Genomic DNA, 21,600 nt, shown 5'->3' on the forward strand with positions numbered 1-21,600 from the left:
AAAAATAAATAGAAATTACTTACTTTCATTATGTATATTAGGTAGAATCTTGAAGGATACCGAAAAATACTAAGAAGAAAGTAAAAAGCACCCCTGATTCTACAATGAGATATTTACTGCTAATTCTGGTGTATTTCCCTTCTGTTCTTTTTTATGCATATAAATATACTGAAATCATTACTTAATATTTACATTCTGTGCTCCTGATTTAACAAAGGAATTCTTAACCTGTTTTGTGCTGTGGACCTTTTTGACCATCTTGAGCCTGTGGCTCCTTCTCAGAATAGTTTTAAATGCAAAAGATAAAATAAGCAGGATTACAAAGGAAACTATGCTGAATACAGTAATCAAGCCATTAAAACAAATTTGTGATATGGTAAACACATAGATAAGCAACTTCTCAACACCTCTCTGTACTTGGTGCAGATTTGATTTGCTAATTCTTTTGGGGGGAAAGTTGATCTTGGTTTAAAAACTTACTAAAAATTGAGTTTCAGGTCATTTTATTTGACCTTTTGTCCTTAAGACCATTAAAGAGTTATTTTCTCCTTCATAGTGCTTTTGTTCCATTGAATCTTCCCGATAACAAAAATTCTACAGAGTGGGAAAAGGTGAAGTTCCTGTTTGAAGAACTTGGAAGTAGTCGTAAGTATTCTTTTAAAAAATAAAATCCATAATAATTCATATTTCATGACTCTTGAAACTCTTTTCATAAGTAGTCTATTTTTACACTGTTAAAAATTTAACTTCATGATTCTTTTAACCTGTGGTTAAAAGGATGTTAGACAAATTAGGAACTTTGTGTTGCTGAGACTTCTACCCATCTAGCCAGAAGTCTCTTGACTTCTTCATAAAATTACCATGTTGAAAATACAATGTAATCTTCAAAGTATTTTAGCGGTAAAGGTCTTATAATTTCTATGTGGTCTTTAATTCACTTAGGATAATATAGAATAATATGTTAAAGAAATGTGTTAGATATACTGGTGTTTATTTTTAATTTTTAACTGAGAGAACCCTATATTGCTCTTTGATCATGATTAAGTAATCTTTTTGTGGAATATAAATTACAGAGGTTTTATGTGGATGAAATAATAGTTTATTATAAATTTACCTCACCAAAAGATCTAAGTTTTCCTTCTCTTAATCAACATGACCTTGGTTTTTAGAGAGGAACAAAAAAGCAGGTTTAGGAAGTTAGCTTAAGAAAGTTGCTTAGTCATTGAAAAATATAGTTGGTGTTAGAAACTGATACCAAATAAGAGTGTGTATTTTATTACTGAGAATTTCATGTGCCTTTGAACTATTTTCAAAGAAAGCTAGAGAACTTATTTTATAAACATTATGCTGAAAATTCGTATTGCTTTTGTATTTATTCTTTTTATTAGGTACTCTATGTTCTTTGATCAGCACTTTCTCTTTACCCAGATACAATATTAAATGATGGTTAAATTAGGTCTTGGAGTCTTTGCTGTACAACTTCTTAATTTTCTTGCTTTCCACTTAAGATTTCATCTTGTAAATTGTGGTCCATTAATATCTTGCTGATACCAGCAAGAATACGGATAGCGGGTCTGGCATATACTGATACTGCATGTCAGGATTTATGTACCTGAGCCTGTTGCTGAGAAATAAATTGCTTCTTTTCCTGCAGTTAACTCCTTCAGGTCTCTTTAGTAGCTACTCTTCTGCCCTAAACATTATCCTATAAGTTTTGCTAGTCTTTGAGTGTTAGCATAACTTGAATCAATGATTATAATAGGTAGCATTACTGTACTTGCTGTAATCTCCTTAGTCTTAACCTTTAAAAAACCTCACATCTTAAACACCATATTTTATAGTACATTTTGCTTATCACTTTTAGTAATATCAACGTTTAGATTGGCCAGATATCTTAGCAGAACACTCCACTTTATCAGTTCTAAGATGCATATTTGTATACATTTTCATATCTCTGATTCTGTGATGTATTTTATAAGAGGAGGTACCTTAAAATGGCTATCAGCCAAATGCCAGACCTCTCCTAGTTGTATGAATACTTTCTGTTGATACTTCTAGTAAGATCAAGAAAGTAACAGCACCAATGGTCTTTGATTTAATAAAATGTATTACAGTTAAAAAAATTAAGGCTTAAAAATTTGTCTCTGACAAAAAAATTTGTCTCAAGTTTCTGAACTTGTTAATAATATGCTCTCTCTAAGTGTTATATTTTAAAACTGAGACGTGAGTTTTAATAGGATGGGTCATTCTATTATTATTTAGTATTGATATATTAAATTAATTAAAAAATTATGTTTGGTTCCACAGTACCTGCATTTAAACTAGATCAATACAGGTCCAATAGAACCTGTATTAAAACTAGAACAATTAGTATTACTCCAATTTAAGAATATTCCAATTTGCATATGTCATTGTATTATCTGGTATGTTTATTTGGAAGTGTCACTCTCACTACTCACTCATTGGCCTTCCTTTAAAAAGTTTCCTAAATCTAACTTGTTAGCATAGTATTCCTGTTTTGGTATTATGTTTGAATTTATTTTCTGTTTGTTTGCCTCTCCCCCCCTCACTAAGGGAGCATGCTAGCTCCTTTCAAGTTAAAGAGGGAAGTAAACTCTTTACGATTTTAGTTCTAGGCTAAGTTTTAAAAACTTACTTGAAATTTAAGAACAGAGGAACTAGGAGTTTGAGTGGAGAGGGAAGATAGGGCCAAGGTCAGTGGCATTCCTATCATGTTATTTCTCGAGGTCTGCCTTTGAGAAAGGCCAGGGCATTTTTTTGGCCAACTTTTGAGCATCTAGTATTTTGCTGATTTCTTTTGAGGCTCAATAATTAGGCAGTAGTTTCCCTCTTTAATTTTAAGAGGTGAAAGAAAGAAAGTCTTAGTCTGAAAGATCTTTAACAAATCCATTTATGAAGAGCTATTTAAAAGCTCCTTTCCACTTGGAGTTAGCACACAAGAATGGGGTAATGCATATTGGGTTTATTCCTTTGGAATGTGTAAGAAACCCAATTTTTACATTTCTGTTGATTTGTTGAATATAAACATTTGAATAGCTGTACATTTTTAACAGTGTTTTTCCTCTTTTGCAGATGGTTTAGCTGCCTTGTCATTTTCCATTAGTTCTCTGACCCTGATTGGAATGTTGGCAGCTATAATCTACACAGTAAGTATAATGGTAATAATTGAGTTAAAATTAAAGAACCACTTTATGATGCAGTTTTGTTACCTTATTGGTATGTTCAATTTAGCTCTGTTTTCCTGTTTAATATCTAGTACTTTCTTCATTTTTCTTGAGAGGAGGGTAGATTTTTAACTACTTGGTCATAATCATTTTATCTGTATTTGTGAAATTTAACATTCAGAAACAAACTTTATAACTTGTGAACCTTGAAGTGGTTATATACTATGCAATAATAGATTTAGTGATTTATAAGCATATTAGAACTCTGAACCATAGATCAGTACCTGTTATGGATTCAGTAGATTTATCCTATATGGGGATATAGGGCTTTTAAAATCAGATATTTTACATCACTTGATATTTCTCTAGTATAAAGAACCTAATCTTATACTCTCAGAGACTTTGATTTTTTTTTTTCCGGTCTCTCTGGGAATGGTACGATATGACTTACAATAGCCTGACAAACTTGCGTGCAGAGTGCTTTTTGAGTTTTTTGCTCAAATTATAGAGGAAAAGCAAGTAAAAATGCTTCTTACTTGCCTCCCAAAAGAGAGTTGTGCAGGAAGCTTTAAATTATATGGAACCTTTTTCAGATTAATGGAGTTTATGTTTAGAGCATTCTTGATTGATACAAAGATGAAAAGTGCTGGTTATAAAGAAAACATTTTGGGTATTGTTCCAGTGTCTGCCTTTAAACATAAAAGAAATGGGCTGTTAGTGTGATAGCAGAATCTGGTTTTGTTGCATAATCATTCAAGTGTCATAATGTATAATAAAAGAAGTCTAAACTCATGCATTTTAGTATCTTTCAGGTGCTTGAGTATTCAGTTTTATTATTCATTGCCATTTTTGCTTTTTTCATGTATTACTACACAAGGAGTGTATTGGTGGGTAACTATCTTCCCATCTCAGAGAATATATATACTACCTGTGAACGGTCTTTTAGGAAACATTCACAGGTTAATAACACACGAGGAGTTAGACCTGGACTCTAATTGCTATTCTGTGACTGATATGTATGCTGATCTTGGGTTTGTCTTCTACCCTGCGTGGGTCAGTGTTTTCCCCATTAGATGGGAATAAAAAAATGCCTCTTAGGGATTTTTGAAGGTCAAACGATACTTTTTGTAAAAGTGCTTCGAGAAGTATAGGGAGATGAGGATATAACAGTCAGTGAAAGATGAGTCAGGAGAAAGGAACAGAAAAAGAGGAAACCAACATGTAAGGTCATCCTCAGGAACCATGAAGGGTCTGCGATTTGACCCTGCTTGTAGCTTGTAGTCTGCTGCAGTGCCCTGGATGTTGGTCAGAGGTGCAAGACTTCTGGTCAGATAAGAACCTTCTGTTGCACAGCAACGGCAGCAGCCACGGGAGCGCGTTGTCTTGCGCCCGTCTCCTGAGTCCCGACTCCCATGGGGCGACATGAAGAGCGCCCATCGAGACTGTCACCAAGCTGAGGACCGTTGAGTGCAGGGAGGCCGAGTCTTCATTGACGGACAGGAAGCGTGCCTGCTCTCGCTCCAGAGGAACGCTGTCTTGGTCTTCCCAGGCTGTTTGCTGCACAAGCATTCTTGGAAAGACAGCACAGAAGAGAAAAGGGCAGTTAGTGCCTGGCTTGCAAGATGCGCAGAAATGAGAGGCCCGTGGAGCATTGTCTTCGGACGGCCGAGTGGTGGGCGCTGTGAGCATGCTCACACAGCGCAGTGTAGGGCACAGGCAGTAGTGACAGGTCGGGAGTAGTTCCTCTGACCTTTGAGCAGAGACCTGAGTGAGGTGGAAGGACAGCCAGCCACGAGGGGAGGGGAGTGCAGAAGTCCTGGGGTGAGCACCCTGTGCTGTGCTCAGTTAGCAGGAGGCAAAGCTGGCGTGTGGGAGCTCAGGTAACTGGGGAGGGTGGTGAGCGTGGATGAGGGCATGTTGTATAGTGCCTCGTGGACCGTGGTTAGGGTTTTGGATTTCATTCCGACTGAGATTAGAAGCTACTGGAAGGTTCTAAATGGAAAGTAATAGGATCTGACTAACATTTTAACAGTATTACTCCGGTGGGTCTGAATTCAGTAAGCTCTGGGGCTGATGAGTGGGAGTGGGGAAAATGTGTGAAATTATTAAAACTCTTTGAAAGAGAGCTTCCCTGTAGGAACGATATTGTAAAGATAAATATTTCAAGCTAATATAGTTTATATTCAAATGGAAACAGTGAAAATTATCATTTATGCAATGAAACCAAATATAATAATCATACTGACTTAGTTAAGATAGCCTTAGAAGAGCTTTACTTTTTCTGGAATACAGAGGGCTGGGCTGAAGGCCATTGATAAAACAATCAGAGGACCTGATGGCGGGAACCACCAGAAAGACACGATGCTGAGTAGGTAGGAGGGGTCACCAAAGGCCTGAGCCCAAGGGGCAGGTTCCAGTGTTATAGGCACCAGGTGAGACTGCCTAGGGGTTACCTACCTAGGGGTTACCTACCTAGGGGTTACCTACCTAGGAGTTACCGTGTGTGTTTTCTTTAAGTAGCATAAGCAGTACCGTTAGGATCCTTGGGGGAGAGGCTTAAATGTGGGTCCCTTTTAAGTCAGTGGGTCTCTTGAACTACTTTCCCATCTAAAGTGGGAGTAATATTTAATAAGGTTGTGAGGACTTAATTAAACAATTCATCAGGTCTTGGAATCTGTTGGCCACTCAATCAGTAATCACTAGGAGCTCAAACTGTTGAATATTCAGGTTCATGTGGTTCAAGCTACAGATTCCACCGCTTTCCTCTCACAGTGAAAGTAAGCCAGGTGTTAACAGCAGTTGCGTCATGGTCAGTGAGAATGTGGATTATGAAAAGGTGAGTAAGTCAAAGAGTTACTCTTGGGTGTGTGGATAGACAGATAAACATCATGTAAATAGCACTGCAGAATGTGCTCAGAACTGGGTGGAAGAATGGTTTGCTACCAAACCACAGTCTCGCCAGTTTTACTACCTATGTGGGGTAGAGAAGACCCTGGTTAAGGGGGAGCGTGGTATGCATAGCTGAAGACTAGCCGTGAGTGTGAGTCTTCATGTAAAATGTAATTTCTGAGTCCTAGCTTCCCCATCTGAGAAATGGGCCAATAATACTTATTCAGACTTTATTAAAAACTAATTGAGGGCTTCCCTGGTGGCACAGCGGTTGAGAGTCCGCCTGCCGATGCGGGGGACGCGGGTTCATGCCCCGGTCCGGGAAGATCCCACATGCTGCGGAGCGGCTGGGCCCGTGAGCCATGGCCGCTGAGCCTGCGCGTCCGGAGCCTGTGCTCCGCAACGGGAGAGGCCACAGCAGTGAGAGGCCCCAGCAGTGAGAGGCCCGCATACCGCAAAAGACAAACAAACAAAACAACAAAAATACTAGTTGAAAATCAACTGTTTATTGATAAGTGGTTTTATTATTGGTAGGTGGCTAATGGTACTAATTATCAGTGAAAGCAAAGTTTCCTCCTAAGTAGTTAGGGAAAACTCAAGAATTGGAGCAGAACTTGAATGAGGGTATAATAGGTACGCATGGGGAATAGAAGAGGTTTAGTTTTAATATGTACCGAAAGTGGGAAGTTAATGTTTAGAGAACTTTGACCCTGAGTACAAGGAATTAATTACTAAAGGTAAGATTATGTCTGTTATTGAATCTGTAGCTATCAGTATTGAGACTACAGAAGTTTTTGTAATGTATGTGTCAGTTGAATGTGAATTTCTTAGGTATGCGTTGTTGTTTAGTTTAGAAACTAGTTGATAATTTAAATTTTACCAAGATTATATCCACTGTACCACATCTCAAGGAATAGCCAAATAATTGGGCACTCAATTTTAGGAGAAGAATGTCAAATGACATGTTATCTTGCCTGTTGTTTTCAGCTTAATTGAAAGGGAATCTGCTACTTTTTAAATTAAAAACAAACAAACAAACAAAAAAACCTCTAGACACAAATATTTATGCAGATATTTTAATTTTTTGGTGCCACCAAGTGGGGAAGTGTTGAATAGTGCTATTTTCATACAAAATGTATCATGTGGACCGCTGAAGTGCCTATAAAGACAGCGGCTACTGAACTTTTTATTATGTACACTTACCAGTAAAAAAAACTGAACGTGTCTTCCAGGAGTTTATGAATTATATATATATATTTATGCTAATAAATATATTTACTATAAATGTAGACTAATGTATTAAGGAAAACTAGAGTGCTAAATTAAGGATTTGAAAATAGAAATAAATAGAGCAGTGGTTCTCAATACTCTTTGAAGACAGAACTCCACTTTAAAAATTAAATTTCTCAGCCTTCTATGTGAGTATGCTTCGTTGAGTCTGTGACCTGATTTGTAAGATGCACCTTATGTACCGCTGTAAGGAAAAAGCCCTGCCCATGCTCTCTAGTCATTTATAGTTTTTGTTTTATATTAATGAGAGAAGTGTTTCAGCCTTACCTACGTAAAAAAAAAAAAAGTCGTATCAATCTTCCGCATACAAGATAAGGAAAATATAACTGAAATAAGTTGTAAAGGTATTTCTAAAACTTCGCATTTGGAATGTGAGTCTTCTGAATCACTTTTTTGAATTGGCTGTTCTTGTCCATGTTTCACTCCACAGGGTGGTTTTAGGCTATCAAGAGAATTGATGCTAACAACTTTTCTTGGGTGCTCCATTCTTGTCTCTGGGATGTTCTTTGAAGCTACTAACACACCTGTTTAAGCTGTTTTTGTTGTTGTTTCTTCTTTTGCTACCTAAGTAGCAAAGTACAAAATGTCTTCTACTTTGGTCATCTTCCTTTCTTAAGCTTATAAAGCCTTTGATTATTGCTTTGCAAAAAAATATAGAATCATGCTCATTGTTCCAGTTAATTTTTGCTTCACTGCTTGGTCCTTTGTTCTGTCTTTCCTTACACATTAACTTTTTGCTTCGATGTCAAATCGTAGCACTATCTTATAAGACGTGGTAAGTGGCAGTTAAACTCAAGAGTTGTACCAAGAATGCAGGTAACTCCACTGGAGAAGTAACTATAATGTAACCAGCTATGACCAAATCTGTGAATGTGCAGGTAATGACAACTACGTCATGACTTCTGCCTAGCCAGTGTTTGTAAGATGCATCCAAATTTCACTGATGATAAATGTGAAAAAATACATGTATATTTTAGAATCAATGAATATTTAAAAGGGAAATCTTCATTGAATACACATTAAGTGAGTTGTTTCCTTAGTCATGACAGTATCCGTGTCCTTGAATAATAGGTGTTATAAGTATATGCAGGACATATATTCAGTTTACAGGCAGTGCTTGGCGCTGACCTTTCTAATTCAAGGCTAATAGGTTGGAAACTCATCCTTCACAGAAGAGAGAGGTGCAGGGAAAAGTGCTGTTCTTATAGGGGCAAGAAGGTATTAGAAATGTTTGTAGTTTGTATATATTCTTTCAAAACATTTGGCTTTTAAAATACAGGTGGTGATTTATTCTTGGAAGTTGAAACAAATAAAATTGGAAGCGATTATGGCTGACCTGGAAGCATTTTAAATGATATGATCTCTTTAGCCTTGTTGATTTTCTGGTAATTCACTAGAGGGCAGTAGTAAGCAATAAAAGTTTTGTGTTTCTGAAAAATGATAGCCTTCATACATTTTTTTCAAAGAAATCTGAGGTTAAATTCAAAAGATTCTTGTTTAAAGATCTTAAAGTTGTAGTGATTAAATAGTTTGTGTACTGTGTTATGTCAAGTTTATCTTACTCTAAATACTATACTTAAAATTCCTGATAATCATTGAAATTTAAGCATGTAATCCAAAAATAAGCTAAAAGCTAGGTAACCAAAACAATGATTACTTTCTTGTTCTCTTCAGACAATTAATAATTCACAAAAGGATGTTGTATTCTGGTCCCATGTTACCACAAGGTGTTACCAAGGACATGTTTTTATTTTCTAAAATTTTTGCTTTAAACTGTTTATTTAAGCTATAGGAATGCAGTTTAACTCTTCGAATAAATGTGTAAATTCCATGTAAGGAAATAAGTTCATGTGAATAAAGGGCACTGAAAAAATTTTTTTTGTTTGAATATTATTTTCTTAGAGAAGTTATTTTATTAATTGAACACGTTTGTTCTTGGAATAAAGGTAGGTAAAAGAAGAATTGAGACCTAGTCCTTACATACAAAACAGTCTACTGCAGTTATTACTAGTCTGGCTGAGAAATCTATATTGTTAACGAACTTTCCACATGATTCTGATTAGCTAAGTTTGGCAGATCTAGTGATAAAACAGACATGCAGACAAATAATGTCCAGTGTTCTGTACTATAATTGAGTTATAAGCAAGGTACATTTACAAATCAAGGAAGGTTTCTCAGATGCGGTGTAATTAAGCTGAGACCTGAAGGGCACTGGGCTGGGCTAATGAGGTAGGGTGAGACGTGGGTGTTGCAGATGAGGCACCGCATGTACACAGGTGTGGATGCGGAAACTGCAGTGACTGAGGAGCAGTGAACCATTTAGAGGCATGAGGTTGGGTGGTAGGGATCAGGTCACGAAGGGCTTCGTAGGCCAGGATTAGATAGTGGCGTCTATTCACAGGACTAGTAATTGTACCTCTCATTGGAAAAAAAAAAATTGTAAAGTGACATTTTCAAACAGTCGTTCATGAAATTCTGATACATACAGAAAGAGGTGAACAGAGTAGTGTGGCTCTGGCTGAAGCAGCAGCAGCAGACCGACGCTCCCTGCTTCTTGTCTCCTGTGTGGTCTTGATGGCCCCGATGCAGAATCCTGGGGACTGCCGCCAGAGCACGTGGTCCTGGGGAATCTCAGTGGATGCTAATCAGAGGAATGACATAATCTGACATGAGGGTTAGAGCAAGATCACTTTGGAAACAGTGTAAAGGATGGATTTGTAGGAAGTGAGACCAGCAGACCAGTGAGGAGAATTTAGATGACCTTGTCTTTGACAGTAAACTCTTAAGTAGTGGCCACGTTTTTCGTGCTGACTGGAGTACAGATTCCTTGGGAAATAATTGGACTGTCCAAAAAGTTTGTTCAGGTTTTCCCATAACATCGTATGGAAAAACCCAAACGAACTTTTTGGCCAACCCAATAGTATTGAGTTCTGAGGTTAGTATATTTAGAGACCCAGATCCATCAAGCAGAATAGCAAGATTTGGGATAAAATAAGCCTAGTTCGGAGGTGGTTGGAAGGACAGGAAAATATACTTGGGCATAAACTGGGTTTAGCAAAATCATGTTGCCCTGGCAGTTGGTTGTAAAAAGCAACGTGGACTTGTGGTAAAATGATATGTGCGTGTGGAGAGTCGGTGAATAATCATCATGTAATACTGTATGCTCATCAGAGTCTTAAAGTGCTATGTTACTTTTTTTCATTACCGTTTAAAAGGTGTGGAACTACTAGAACAACAGATAGGTCAGAGTGGTAATAGGGTTAGGACACTCCTACAAGGGAAGGGTAACCGCCTCTGGGACACCTTGGCTTCCATACGCTTTTTTCTTTACATTTTCGGTAGTTTGAGGATATAAAATTTACTGTTAAAAAAAATAAACCTGATTATGTTTTTCCTTTTTATATTTTACCAACGTCATTAGGAGTATAAGTTAGATAAGAATTTAGTTAGTTAGAAGAAAATTATTCTACTCTGTCCAAATTATATTTTCTTCTAATACAAATAGAACCTTTCCCCAACCTCTCCTTGTTGTTTTTGTTTTCGGATGATGGGGAAATCATGAGAACATTAACTTATGTTTTAACAATATTTAAAATGCAAGATTTTAAGTATCTCTCCTTTAGAAAATGCAAGGATTTGCATATTAGGTAATAATTTCAGCTAGTTAATTATCTAAATACAACATGCTATATAGAGTTGATACTACCTGATAGAACTGGTTGATTTCTGGGATTTCCTTTTAATCATGTTCTTTGTTCCTATTCTCCCTTAATTTAAAAACAACCCTGATGTGTCAGAATTTATGCTTCCCTATGTGAATTGTGGTTTAATCAATGTCTAAAGGAGACTCAGTGAGAATATTGAAGTGATTAAAATCGACACTAAACATATTTGAGATCATCCTGGGAGTTGACAGCCAGGTAGCAGAGAGCATGAGAGAAAATATGCAGGATTGCTCAGGATACTTTAGAGTTCAGGGTTAAGCCTAAGAGGTAGCGTTTATCACTTCTGCCCACATTCATTGCTTGAGCTCAATCTCATGGCCCCACCTAACTTCAGGGAGGCTGGCTGAAGTGGTTTGGCTGTGTTCTCAGGAAGAAAATGGAAGGATCTAAATACATGGTGTGTCTACTTTAGAGCCCGTTGCTGCAACCACGAGGTGGTAGTTGTCAGTTTTGCTTCTAAGGATTTAAGGTCAGTAACGATTTTGAATAATGGTCACATGGCAGTTGCCATTGAGTGTTTTTAATAGTTACAATAAAATTTCACATTTGGGACTGGCTAATATGGAATTGGGTAATAGAAAATAATATGTTTATTTTTAATGCCCATTAATATTTTAGAATTTCTTGTAAGAATTATATTTAAAATACTTAGTGAAAAGACTGTAAATACTTAGAACTTACAAATAAACTACATACAGATCATTGGTATGCTAATCAAATAACATGTATGTTAAAATACTTACATTTTACTAAGGGTTTACTATATACACTTGGATAAAATTGGGTTTTTCCATAGAAAATAATTTTATAAATTGTTTCTACTGATTCATACTATCTTAACCCCTGATTAGCCTGAAATTGTGAGTTATTACTTTGATAAAGTATTATATTTCCATTAATTTTATAACTTGTCCTTTGAAAAATAGATATTACCTATTCTAGGAATAGTATTACAGACGTAACTCTATGTAACTAAATATGAAATAAACAGAATTATGAGGCAATATAATCATGATTCACTCCCATATCCTCTGTTCTTCAGTGACTGTCCCCTTCACAACTGCTTACTCATTTTGTTGTTACTTAAAAGGACATTTTTTACCTGAAAATTCTGTATAATATGTTTAAAATAGTATGACTAGGGAATTCCGTGGTGGTTCAGTGGATAGGACTTGGCGCTCTCACTGCCAGGGGACCAGGTTTGATCCCTGGTTGGGGAACTAAGACCCCGCAAGCCTCATGGCACAGCCAAAAAATAAATGAAATAAAACAGTATTACCAGAACGTGTTTTCCTTTGTTCTTTCAGGCCTATGGCATGTCGGCCTTGCCTCTAAATCTGATCAAAGGCACTAGAAGCGCTGCTTACGAACGTCTAGAAAACACTGAAGACATTGAGGAAGTGGAGCAGCACATCCAAACGATTAAATCGAAGGTGACTTGATGTTTTATTGTAACCGGGGAGCGTAAAAGTACTTTGTCTTCGAGCTGCTCTGTGTTGTGACTTAGACATTGCTAAGCCCATATTTTGACATTGTTTGAGTTTTTGTTCAACGTATCCTTAAAGAACCCTATTTTTAAAAAATTGTCTTCTGTGAAATGTAGGACACTGACAGTGTGAGAATTTCTATCAGTGTTCTAACAACTGAAACACAAAAGTTCTACTTGTGTATGATGAAGACCTTGCTAGTTCCCAGGTATGCTGATTCCATGTGTAATATCAGATTTCACTGTATCACTTACGTTAAAGTTTTATGTACTGGTTGAATAAGATAAGATTACGTGTAACCACTTGCCAATTAAATGTACTTCTAAAAACACAATCAAGTTTTTCTTCCTCTGTCACCTTCAAGTAACAGATAAATCTTATTTATAGAACATAGGAAAAAATGGAAAGTTTTCTGAATTATTCTATTAAACTATCATAATCCTGAGACAGAAACCAGATGGTAATAGCACACCCAAAAGAAAACTGTTTACTGGGCTCTCTTATGAAAGTACAGGCAAATAATTTAATATAAATAAAAATGTTAGCAATTCAAAAACTATGCTGTAATAAGAGAATATTTCATAATTATAAGATTAGGTTTATCCCAGGATGGCGAGGATGATATGTTAGAAAATAAAGTAGTTTAATATATTGAGAATAGATGAGAAACATAAACATCTTAATAGATGCCAAAGAGTATTTGGTAAGAGTCAATTTGTAGTTAACGATGTTTAGAGAAAATTCTTACCAAATTGGAAGAAAAGAAGTTGTTTAGCAAAGGAAGCCTACCGTGATCATCGTACCTAATGAAAGAAACATTCTCACTAAAGGCACGTATACGACAGGGATGTTCGTATCCTATTCCTAGTCAGATAGAAAAGAACGTAGTGGTAACTGTGGAAGGGAGAGGAGAGAAGAGGGGAAGTAACTTCTGTTATTTGCAGATAGCCTCTACCAAGAAAATCTAAAAGAACCAACTGGCAAATTAATAGACCTAACAAGAGTTCATCAAGGTGTCCAGATACAGATGTACAGGATCATTCACCAGGTGGAGGATGTAATAGAAAATGACCTCATTTCCAATAACTGTGAACTATAGAATAATAAGAAATGTCAGAATCTTCCTGGTGGAAATTACAAACTTTATTGAAATACATAATAGAAGACTGAAATAAATGGAGAACTTCATCCGTTCCTACTTGGGAAGATTCAATATTGTAGAGACGACAGTTTTCATACGTTTAGGTGGAAATTCAATACAGTCTATAAAAGATAAAAAATGAAATCTTTATAAACCTCCTACCATATACTAAACAAATTCAGAATTTAAATCCAGTATAACATTTACAAAACATTAGGAGAAAGTGAAAATCAAATTTTATTTTGGTATGTAGAAGACCTTTCTAAATAAGACTCAGAACTCGAGTGCAAATTGAGCAACTGGTGAGCTTTAAATTTTTATGTTTTTAAATTTATGTACCAAAAAAAGTGGCACCAAAAAGGAATTTAAAGAACCAACAATAATTTGAGAGGAAATAATCTGCAATATAGCTGATATATGCTGAGCATCTTTAAGTCAAGAAGAAAAAAAGACAAGAAATACATAGAAATGATGAACAAAAGACCTAAATAGACAGTTTACTGAAGGAGAAATTAAACTCTTCAGTGAAAATACGAAGTGATGCTTCAGCTCATTAGTAATGAGTAGGTTGAGTAAGATCCCAGTTTGTGTGGGACCTGAGGAGTTTTCCAGAACATGAGGGGACTTTTATTGCTAAAACCAGGATGGCTGGTAATTTGAGCAAGTCAGTATTTTTTTATCCTTTAGAAGTCTTTAAATTTTTTACCTTCGTCAGGGGTTGATAAGAATTTGGGGATAGGAATACTGTTTGAGGGAATATAAAATATACAGCTTTTAAAAGAAAACTGAATGTTGTCACATGCGCCTGTACACACAAATGCACAAACAATGTACCTTTTAATAATTAAATTTTAATCAACAGATGTCTAGGAGCCTATCTCACTGGATTGTATGTATGCGCTTGTACCCAGGTGAATAAGGATATTCATGTCCCTGCCCCCTCAAAAAAGAAAATAATCTAAATGTTCAAAAATAAGGTATTTGTTAAATTAAAATATCATGGTATAATGTGCTGTGCAATGATGAAAAGGAATGAGGTAGATTTATATATAGCTTAGAGAATGTATCTTATGAAATTAAGTTACACTTTCTCAGTTTAAATTCTGGCTCTCCTGATTATGTAGGTAATATCTGTGGGCCTTATTTTCCTCATCTAATAAATGAATAAAATGCTGTTATCGGGCTTCCCTGGTGGCGCAGTGGTTGGGAGTCCGCCTGCCAATGCAGGGGACGCGGGTTCGTGCCCCGGACCGGGAGGATCCCACATGCCGCAGAGCGGCTGGGTCCGAGCCATGGCCGCTGAGCCTGTGCGTATGGAGCCTGTGCTCCTCAACGGGAGAGGCCACAGCAGTGAGAGGCCCGCGTACCGCAAAAAAAAAAAAAAAAAAAAAAAAAAATGCTGTTATCAACCTCAGAGTTTTATTTGGAAGATTTAAGGAGAATAAGGCACAGGAAATGTTACCTATTATGTAAAACAAAAAACATAAGTATGTTTACACAGAGGGACACATGTAGACACATAGATATGCATGATCTCTGTGACAGTGATAACCACAGAAGAGGAGGTGGTCGTTGGGGACCGTGGGAGGGGCAGTGTCTGTCTGACCACAGTTCTTCTTACTTTGGTTTAGACAGTTGGTACAGCAGAGCGGGCCTCCATTCATCCCACTGATGCTTCCGCAAATGGGCAGATAATTTGAGTGTGTTTTCAGTGGACCCTTAAATCAGCTTACTAAAAAATTATTTTCCTGAAATAGGGAACGCCAGCAGTGAAATAAATCTACCTTGTTGGTATCCTTTTGATATTAGAATGGCAGTTTTGAGAAAAATTGTGTAGTTAAGATATAAAGTACCACACGCTTGAAGTATCGTGGCCTGGATCTGCCTTCTGGAGGGAGATGTCTTATTCCTCTGGTCTTCAGAAAATACCCTTCTGTAAGGGATACAGTTTGATAGTAACCAGTGTCCCTAAAGCAGTGGCGATCGTTAAATAATAATAATGGCCCCACGTATGCGGAGTATGGTTCTGGGCCAGTCGCATCAGCATCTCCTGGGAATTTGGCAGAAATGCAATTCCGGGCCCCACCCGGGACCTAACTAAGTCGTGTTCTCTCGCGGTAGGGTCTAGAAACCTGCGTTGAACAGACCCTCCTGTTGATTGTTATGCATGTGACGTTTGGGAAGCAACACGATCAGGAACAGAGCATTGCAGTGCCGTCTTGTGGAGAGGTCGCTGTGACCCTGACATGCCCTTATGAAAGGGTATCTGGACTGTCTGCCCGGACAAGAAATACATAGAAATAATGAACAATGCGTGTGTCCCTTATTCCACATTGATGCTGCTCTGGGCTGTGCTGCAGAGCACTGGCCGGCGTGTCCCCCAGCATCCTATTTAAACCTTGATAGGGATTTTAACACTCTAATTATTAACGCTTTTACAGTTTAAAAACGTCCCGGGAATTCCCTGGCAGTCCAGTAGTTAGGACTCAACTCTGTCACTGCTGAGGGCCTGGGGGTTCAATCCCTGGTTGGGAAACTAAGATCCCACAAGCCGCATGGCCTGGCCAAAAACTTAAAAAAAAAAAAGAAAGAAAGAAAAATGTTGTCCCGTGTAAATATTTTCTTGGTCCTTCAATAAAAGCAAACAAATTTATATTTCACCTTTTTAGTATTTAGCAGCTGTCTTGTTATTGTGGTTTATTATTGTACCGAGTTGAAGACACTTATGGGCAGGGGTGAGTTCGAGTGGGAAAGTGTCACTTGGACGCCACAGAAAGGTACTGCTCATGGTTATGGTAAATATCATATGAAAATAGATGAGAATTATCTGTCAGGTAGGCCAGCCGAAGAAAACATAACTCATTTGCAAATGTAAATAGAGAATAAGAAAGCGCTGGCTCTTAGCGATTGTTATAAAAACCTGTGCACACCACATACGAGTACTGCATCACTCTGCTGGTGTTTGAGTCAGGGGCTGAGAAGCCTCAGCTCAGATACACTGTAACACAGTCTCTCGACCAAAAGAGAGAACGCAGGACCGGATATGTTAAGACAAGGGATAGGATGAGGAATTTGGAGATGAAGGAGGATAACTGAGCAAAGAACATAAAGTGCCTCATAAAAAGGATGTTTATAAAAGTATTTATCTGTCTCCACATGACTTTACCATATACGGTATTTGGAAAACGGGGATCAAGAGGACGTTCAGCATTAAACGTACACACATTCACATCGCATTCTGACACTGATCTGGGTTCAGAGATGTGTATTGTCACATAGAAGTTGTTGGGTTCTTTTTTTTTTTTTTCCAATTTGTAAATTTGCCAAAGGAGTCAAATCGAGCCAAAAAAATTTGTGTTGCCTGATCTGCTAAATCTGGTGGGTACTTTATAAAGACCTTAATGGTAAAAAAAAAACTGTTTTATTTTGTTCTGTTATTTGCAGAGCAAAGATGGTCGACCTTTGCCAGCAAGGGATAAACGCGCCTTAAAACAACTTGAAGAAAGGTTACGAACACTTAGGAAAAGAGAGAGGCACTTAGAATTCATAGAAAATAGCTGGTGGACTAAATTCTGTGGTGCCCTGCGTCCCCTGAAGGTAAGTGGGGTTTTACAAAATTATGCTGTCACTCTTCCAAGTTTCTGTAGTACCTCTCAGAGAGGCTGAGTTCTCCTTGTGAGGCATTGCAGCGTGGAACTTAAGAGTATGGGTTTCGCAGTTGAAATAATCTGGTTTTAAATCACAGCTCTGATATTGGTAGTTTGGGCAAGGTACGTAACCTCTCTGAGCTTCATTTACTCATGTGTCATGTAAGTATTATAACAGAGGTTTGGGGGGACTTAAATTAAAATGTAGGTAAGTAATGTGGTATTCTCCTGGTTTTACAAGGTTGTACTTTTCTGTAGGAGATCTGGGACCCATATTAGACCTTTCTCAGATAGGCAGATTTCAATATTCAGATTGAAAATTTCAATAGAATTTGCTTCATTGTGAGGTGGCATGTTTCTGAAAGTATGTAAAAGTATTATTTAAGATGGAAAACCATTAATTTCCCTTTTTTTTTAAACCATCATTAGCTAGCCTTGAATTCTTCAGATTGTGGTCTTCCTCTTATAATTCAAAAGGAAATGAGGAAATGCACTGACTGCTTACCCTAAAAAGCTTCTCTTTTGAAAGACTTCTTCAAAAACATACCATAATCAGTTAGATCTACTGTGTATCACTTTTAAACCTTAAGTCTCACCTCGGTCCCTTTTGCCAAGGTGATTGTCTTCATAGCACCAAAGGTATGAAGAAACCCTGCTCACCCCTTAACTTAATTCTAAATTGTTTATATAGCTTCTTTATAAATATTTATAACTTGGTCACTAACATTAGCTGCCTTGTTTCAAAAGTGCTTTGTGCCATTTCACTGTACCTGTGTTTAGAGGGACTTTCAAATCAGCTTTATTAAGTGTGCAGATTGATTTCGCCAAATGTAGGCATGTAGGTATAGAAGATCTACATCACTACAGAAAGCTACTTTATGTCTTCCCCTGTGCCACTGAGCTCAGACTCCAGCCACCCACTGATGGCCTTCTGTCATTGAGGTTTACTTCTCTGTGTTCTGGGGAGTCATGGCATATATAGGCTTTTGTCTGGCTTCTTTGCTCAGCACAGTGCTTTTGAGATACCATGCATGTTACTGCATTTCTTTTCAGTGGTTCCTTTTGTTTTCTTGCTGAGTAGTATTCCAGTGTGTCTGTATCACAATTTGTTTATCCACTCACCTGTTAGTGGGGATTCGAGTTGTTTCCAGTTTGAGGCTATTATGATTAATGCTGATGTGAACATTGTGTACAAATCTTTGTGTAGACATCTACACATTCATTCATTTTTCTTGAGTAAATGCCTAGGAGTAGAATTGCTGGGTCTAATGTTTAATATACATTTCACTTTATAATAAGTGAAGTATTTTTCAAAGTGGTTGCACCATTCTGCATTCCCACAGCAGCATGAGATTTCCAGTTGCTTCACATCCTTGTCAACTCATATTATAACTGTGATGTGATAGTTGTTCTAATGGGTGTATGATCTTACCTCATGGTTTTGATTTGCATTTCCCTGGTGACTAATGATATTAAGCATCTTTTTGTATTCTTATTGGCCATTTGTTTATCTTTTCTCAAAGGCCTGTTTAAATCTTTGGCCACTTTGAAAGTTAGGTTTTTGTTTTATGAGCGAGTAATGAGACTTCTTTGTATATTCTGAATCAAGTACTTGGTCAAATTTGTGTATTCTTAATGTTGACCCCTAGTTTATGCCTTGCTTTTATGTTGTCTCAACACTGTCATTCAAAGAGATGTTTCTTAAGTTTTTATAGAGAGCATTTTCTCCTGAGTTTCTTCTAGATGATAGTTTTAGTTCTTATATTTTAGGTTTGTGGTCCATTTTAAGTTAATTTTGTGGAATGATGTGACTTAGGGGTCAAAGTTTATTTTATTTTCCATATGGATAGCTAGTTGTTTCAGCACCTTTTTTTTTTCTTTTGACAAGACTATCCTTTGCTCATTGAATTTCCTTGGTACTTTTGTCAAATCGATTGTATATATGTGTGGCTCTGTTTGTGGACTTTCTTCTGTTCCGTTGATCTACATGTTCTTATGCTAAAACTTGATTACTAGAGCTTTATAATCAGTCATGAAATCAAGCATGTCAGTTCTTCAGTTTTGTTTTCCTTTTTCAATATTGTTTCGGCTCTGCTAGATCCTTTGCATTTCCATATAAATTTAGAATTGACTCGTAACTCCGCAAAACACCCAGTGGAATTTCTATTGGGATTACTTTGAATCAGTAGGTGAATTTGGGGAGAATTGTTACCTTAATATTGACTCTTCTAATCCATGAACGTGATATCTTTCCGTTTATTTATGTTATCGTAATTTTCTCTCAGCAGTGTTTTGTAGTTCTCAGTATAGAGGTCTTGCAGGTATTTTGATAAATTTATCTATATCTTCATTTATAATATTACACATTATTTTGTTTAATTTCAGTTCTCAATTACTTGTTGCTAGTATGTAGAAATTCGTTTCTGTACATTGGCCTTGTATCATGCAGCCTGGCTAAATTATTAGTTCTAGTAGCTTTATTATAGATTCCCAAGGAATTTTTATATACATGATTATGTCAGTGCTAGAAGACAGTTGTACTTCTTCCTTTCAAATATAAGATTTCCGATTTTTTTTCTCCTTACTGCACGGGCTAAAACTTCCAGTACCGTCAGTTTACCATTTATTCCTTTTGTTATATAAATAAATCAGTATTCTCGAATACTGATTGGAATTCTTACCTATTATCTGGTTTTAAGTTAGGAATAATAGGAAACACTTAGGATTAGTTAGTAGTAGTCATGCCTGATGGAAAAATCTGAGGATGCAAACTTACTGTTATGTAATTGAGGCTTTAACATGAGTTTTTCTCACATGAAGTATGAAAATGATTTATTATACAGATGTAACTCAGAAAATGGGAAGCTGTGCTGTTCGTGCTTCTCATACATTAGCATCCCGGTGGTCCCAGTGGGAGCAGGCAGACAGGGCCGCTCCCCGCTCTGCACTGCTCAGCCATGCTGGAGGTCGTTTGACACCTCTGAGAAGCTCCTGGTGCAGAATTTCTTTAAAGTTATGTCTGTCTCAAAATATATACACTACCAAACGTAAGGTAGATAGCTAGTGGGAAGCAGCCGCATAGCACAGGGAGATCAGCTCGGTGCTTTGTGACCGCCTGGAGGGGTGGGATAGGGAGGGTGGGAGGGAGGGAGACGCAAGCGGGAAGAGATATGGGAATATATGTATATATATAACTGATTCATTTTGTTGTGAAGCTGAAACTAACATACCATTGTAAAGCAATTATACTCCAATAAAGATGTTAAAAAAAAAAAAAAAAATTTGGTGGTAGTGTTCGGTGCTGTATGTAATCCAGGTTTGCTTTATTATAAAGTGTATTAAATTACACCACAATTTGCCATTTTTTATAAGAAAATGTTATAATTATTTTTCATAAGAGTAGCTCCCCCCACCCCCCCCAAGATGCAACTGATCTTGTGATTTCACACTTCCATGATTGCCTAGCATATGTGTGTCTCATGTCAGAGGCACAGGGGTTCAGAGCATGGCTTTTCTGTCACATACATGTAGTGTTGAGTCCTTGCTCTGCTCCTCACCAGCCGTATAAATTCTTGTTACTTCACCTTGCTACACCTCATCTTTCTCATTCATGTAATGGAGTTATGTACTTATTTTTGTTATGGGAATTAAATGAAATAATGTATGCTGTGCCTTTTGATGTAAGCAGCTCAGAAAATTGCAGCTGCTATTGTTACAGTTCTATATATAGATTTTTCAACTTCTTGAATACTGCCATGGAACTCAAGGAAGAAAATTAGTTTTGAGTTGAAGGCACTTACAAAAATAAGCATCTAATTAGAATAAGTTAATGGGTCCTTAAAAGAGCATTTATATATAATACCGAGCACATTTCTAAGCATACAGTCTCTTCATTAGACACTTGATTAAACTTGCCCCTGACAGATGGGCATTCTTCGAGTGTGTACAGCTAGATTGGCCTGGGTAACCTACAGATCCATTAGGTTTTAAATAAAACTTGAGATTTTACTATATATACACCTATTATTGTATATTTATACCTCTTATATTTATAAAGAGATATTATAAATTCATGTCCATAATTTTATCACTTATTTTTTCAGACTTTTTTTTTATTGTAAAACATACATAACATACAATTTACCATTTAAACTATTTGTTGGTGTGGCATTACTTACATTCACAGTCTTGTGCAACTGTCACCACTCTCCATTTCCAGAACCTTTCATCGTCCCA

At 37.0% G+C, this 21,600-nt stretch overlaps 1 protein-coding gene across 4 annotated transcripts in view; it reads left to right on the top strand.

Annotated features, from left to right (window-relative positions):
* The window catches only part of LMBRD1 (LMBR1 domain containing 1), a 116,963-nt gene that overhangs the window by 50,626 nt on the left and 44,737 nt on the right, over window positions 1-21,600 (top strand). For all 4 annotated transcript variants that reach the window (XR_003430032.1, XM_027093260.1, XM_027093269.1 and 1 more), the window contains exons 6-9: window positions 557-645; window positions 3,094-3,167; window positions 12,397-12,522; window positions 17,162-17,314. Coding sequence is in view for 3 of the 4 variants with exons in the window: in XM_027093260.1 (XP_026949061.1) it covers window positions 557-645; window positions 3,094-3,167; window positions 12,397-12,522; window positions 17,162-17,314 (442 nt within the window). In the remaining variant the exon portion in view is untranslated. The remainder of the gene's footprint in view (window positions 1-556; window positions 646-3,093; window positions 3,168-12,396; window positions 12,523-17,161; window positions 17,315-21,600) is intronic.

Source organism: Aethalodelphis obliquidens, unplaced genomic scaffold (genome assembly GCF_003676395.1).
Source record: "Aethalodelphis obliquidens isolate GAN/ISIS:26980383/991018 unplaced genomic scaffold, ASM367639v1 scaffold3, whole genome shotgun sequence".
Lineage (NCBI taxonomy): Eukaryota > Metazoa > Chordata > Mammalia > Artiodactyla > Delphinidae > Aethalodelphis > Aethalodelphis obliquidens.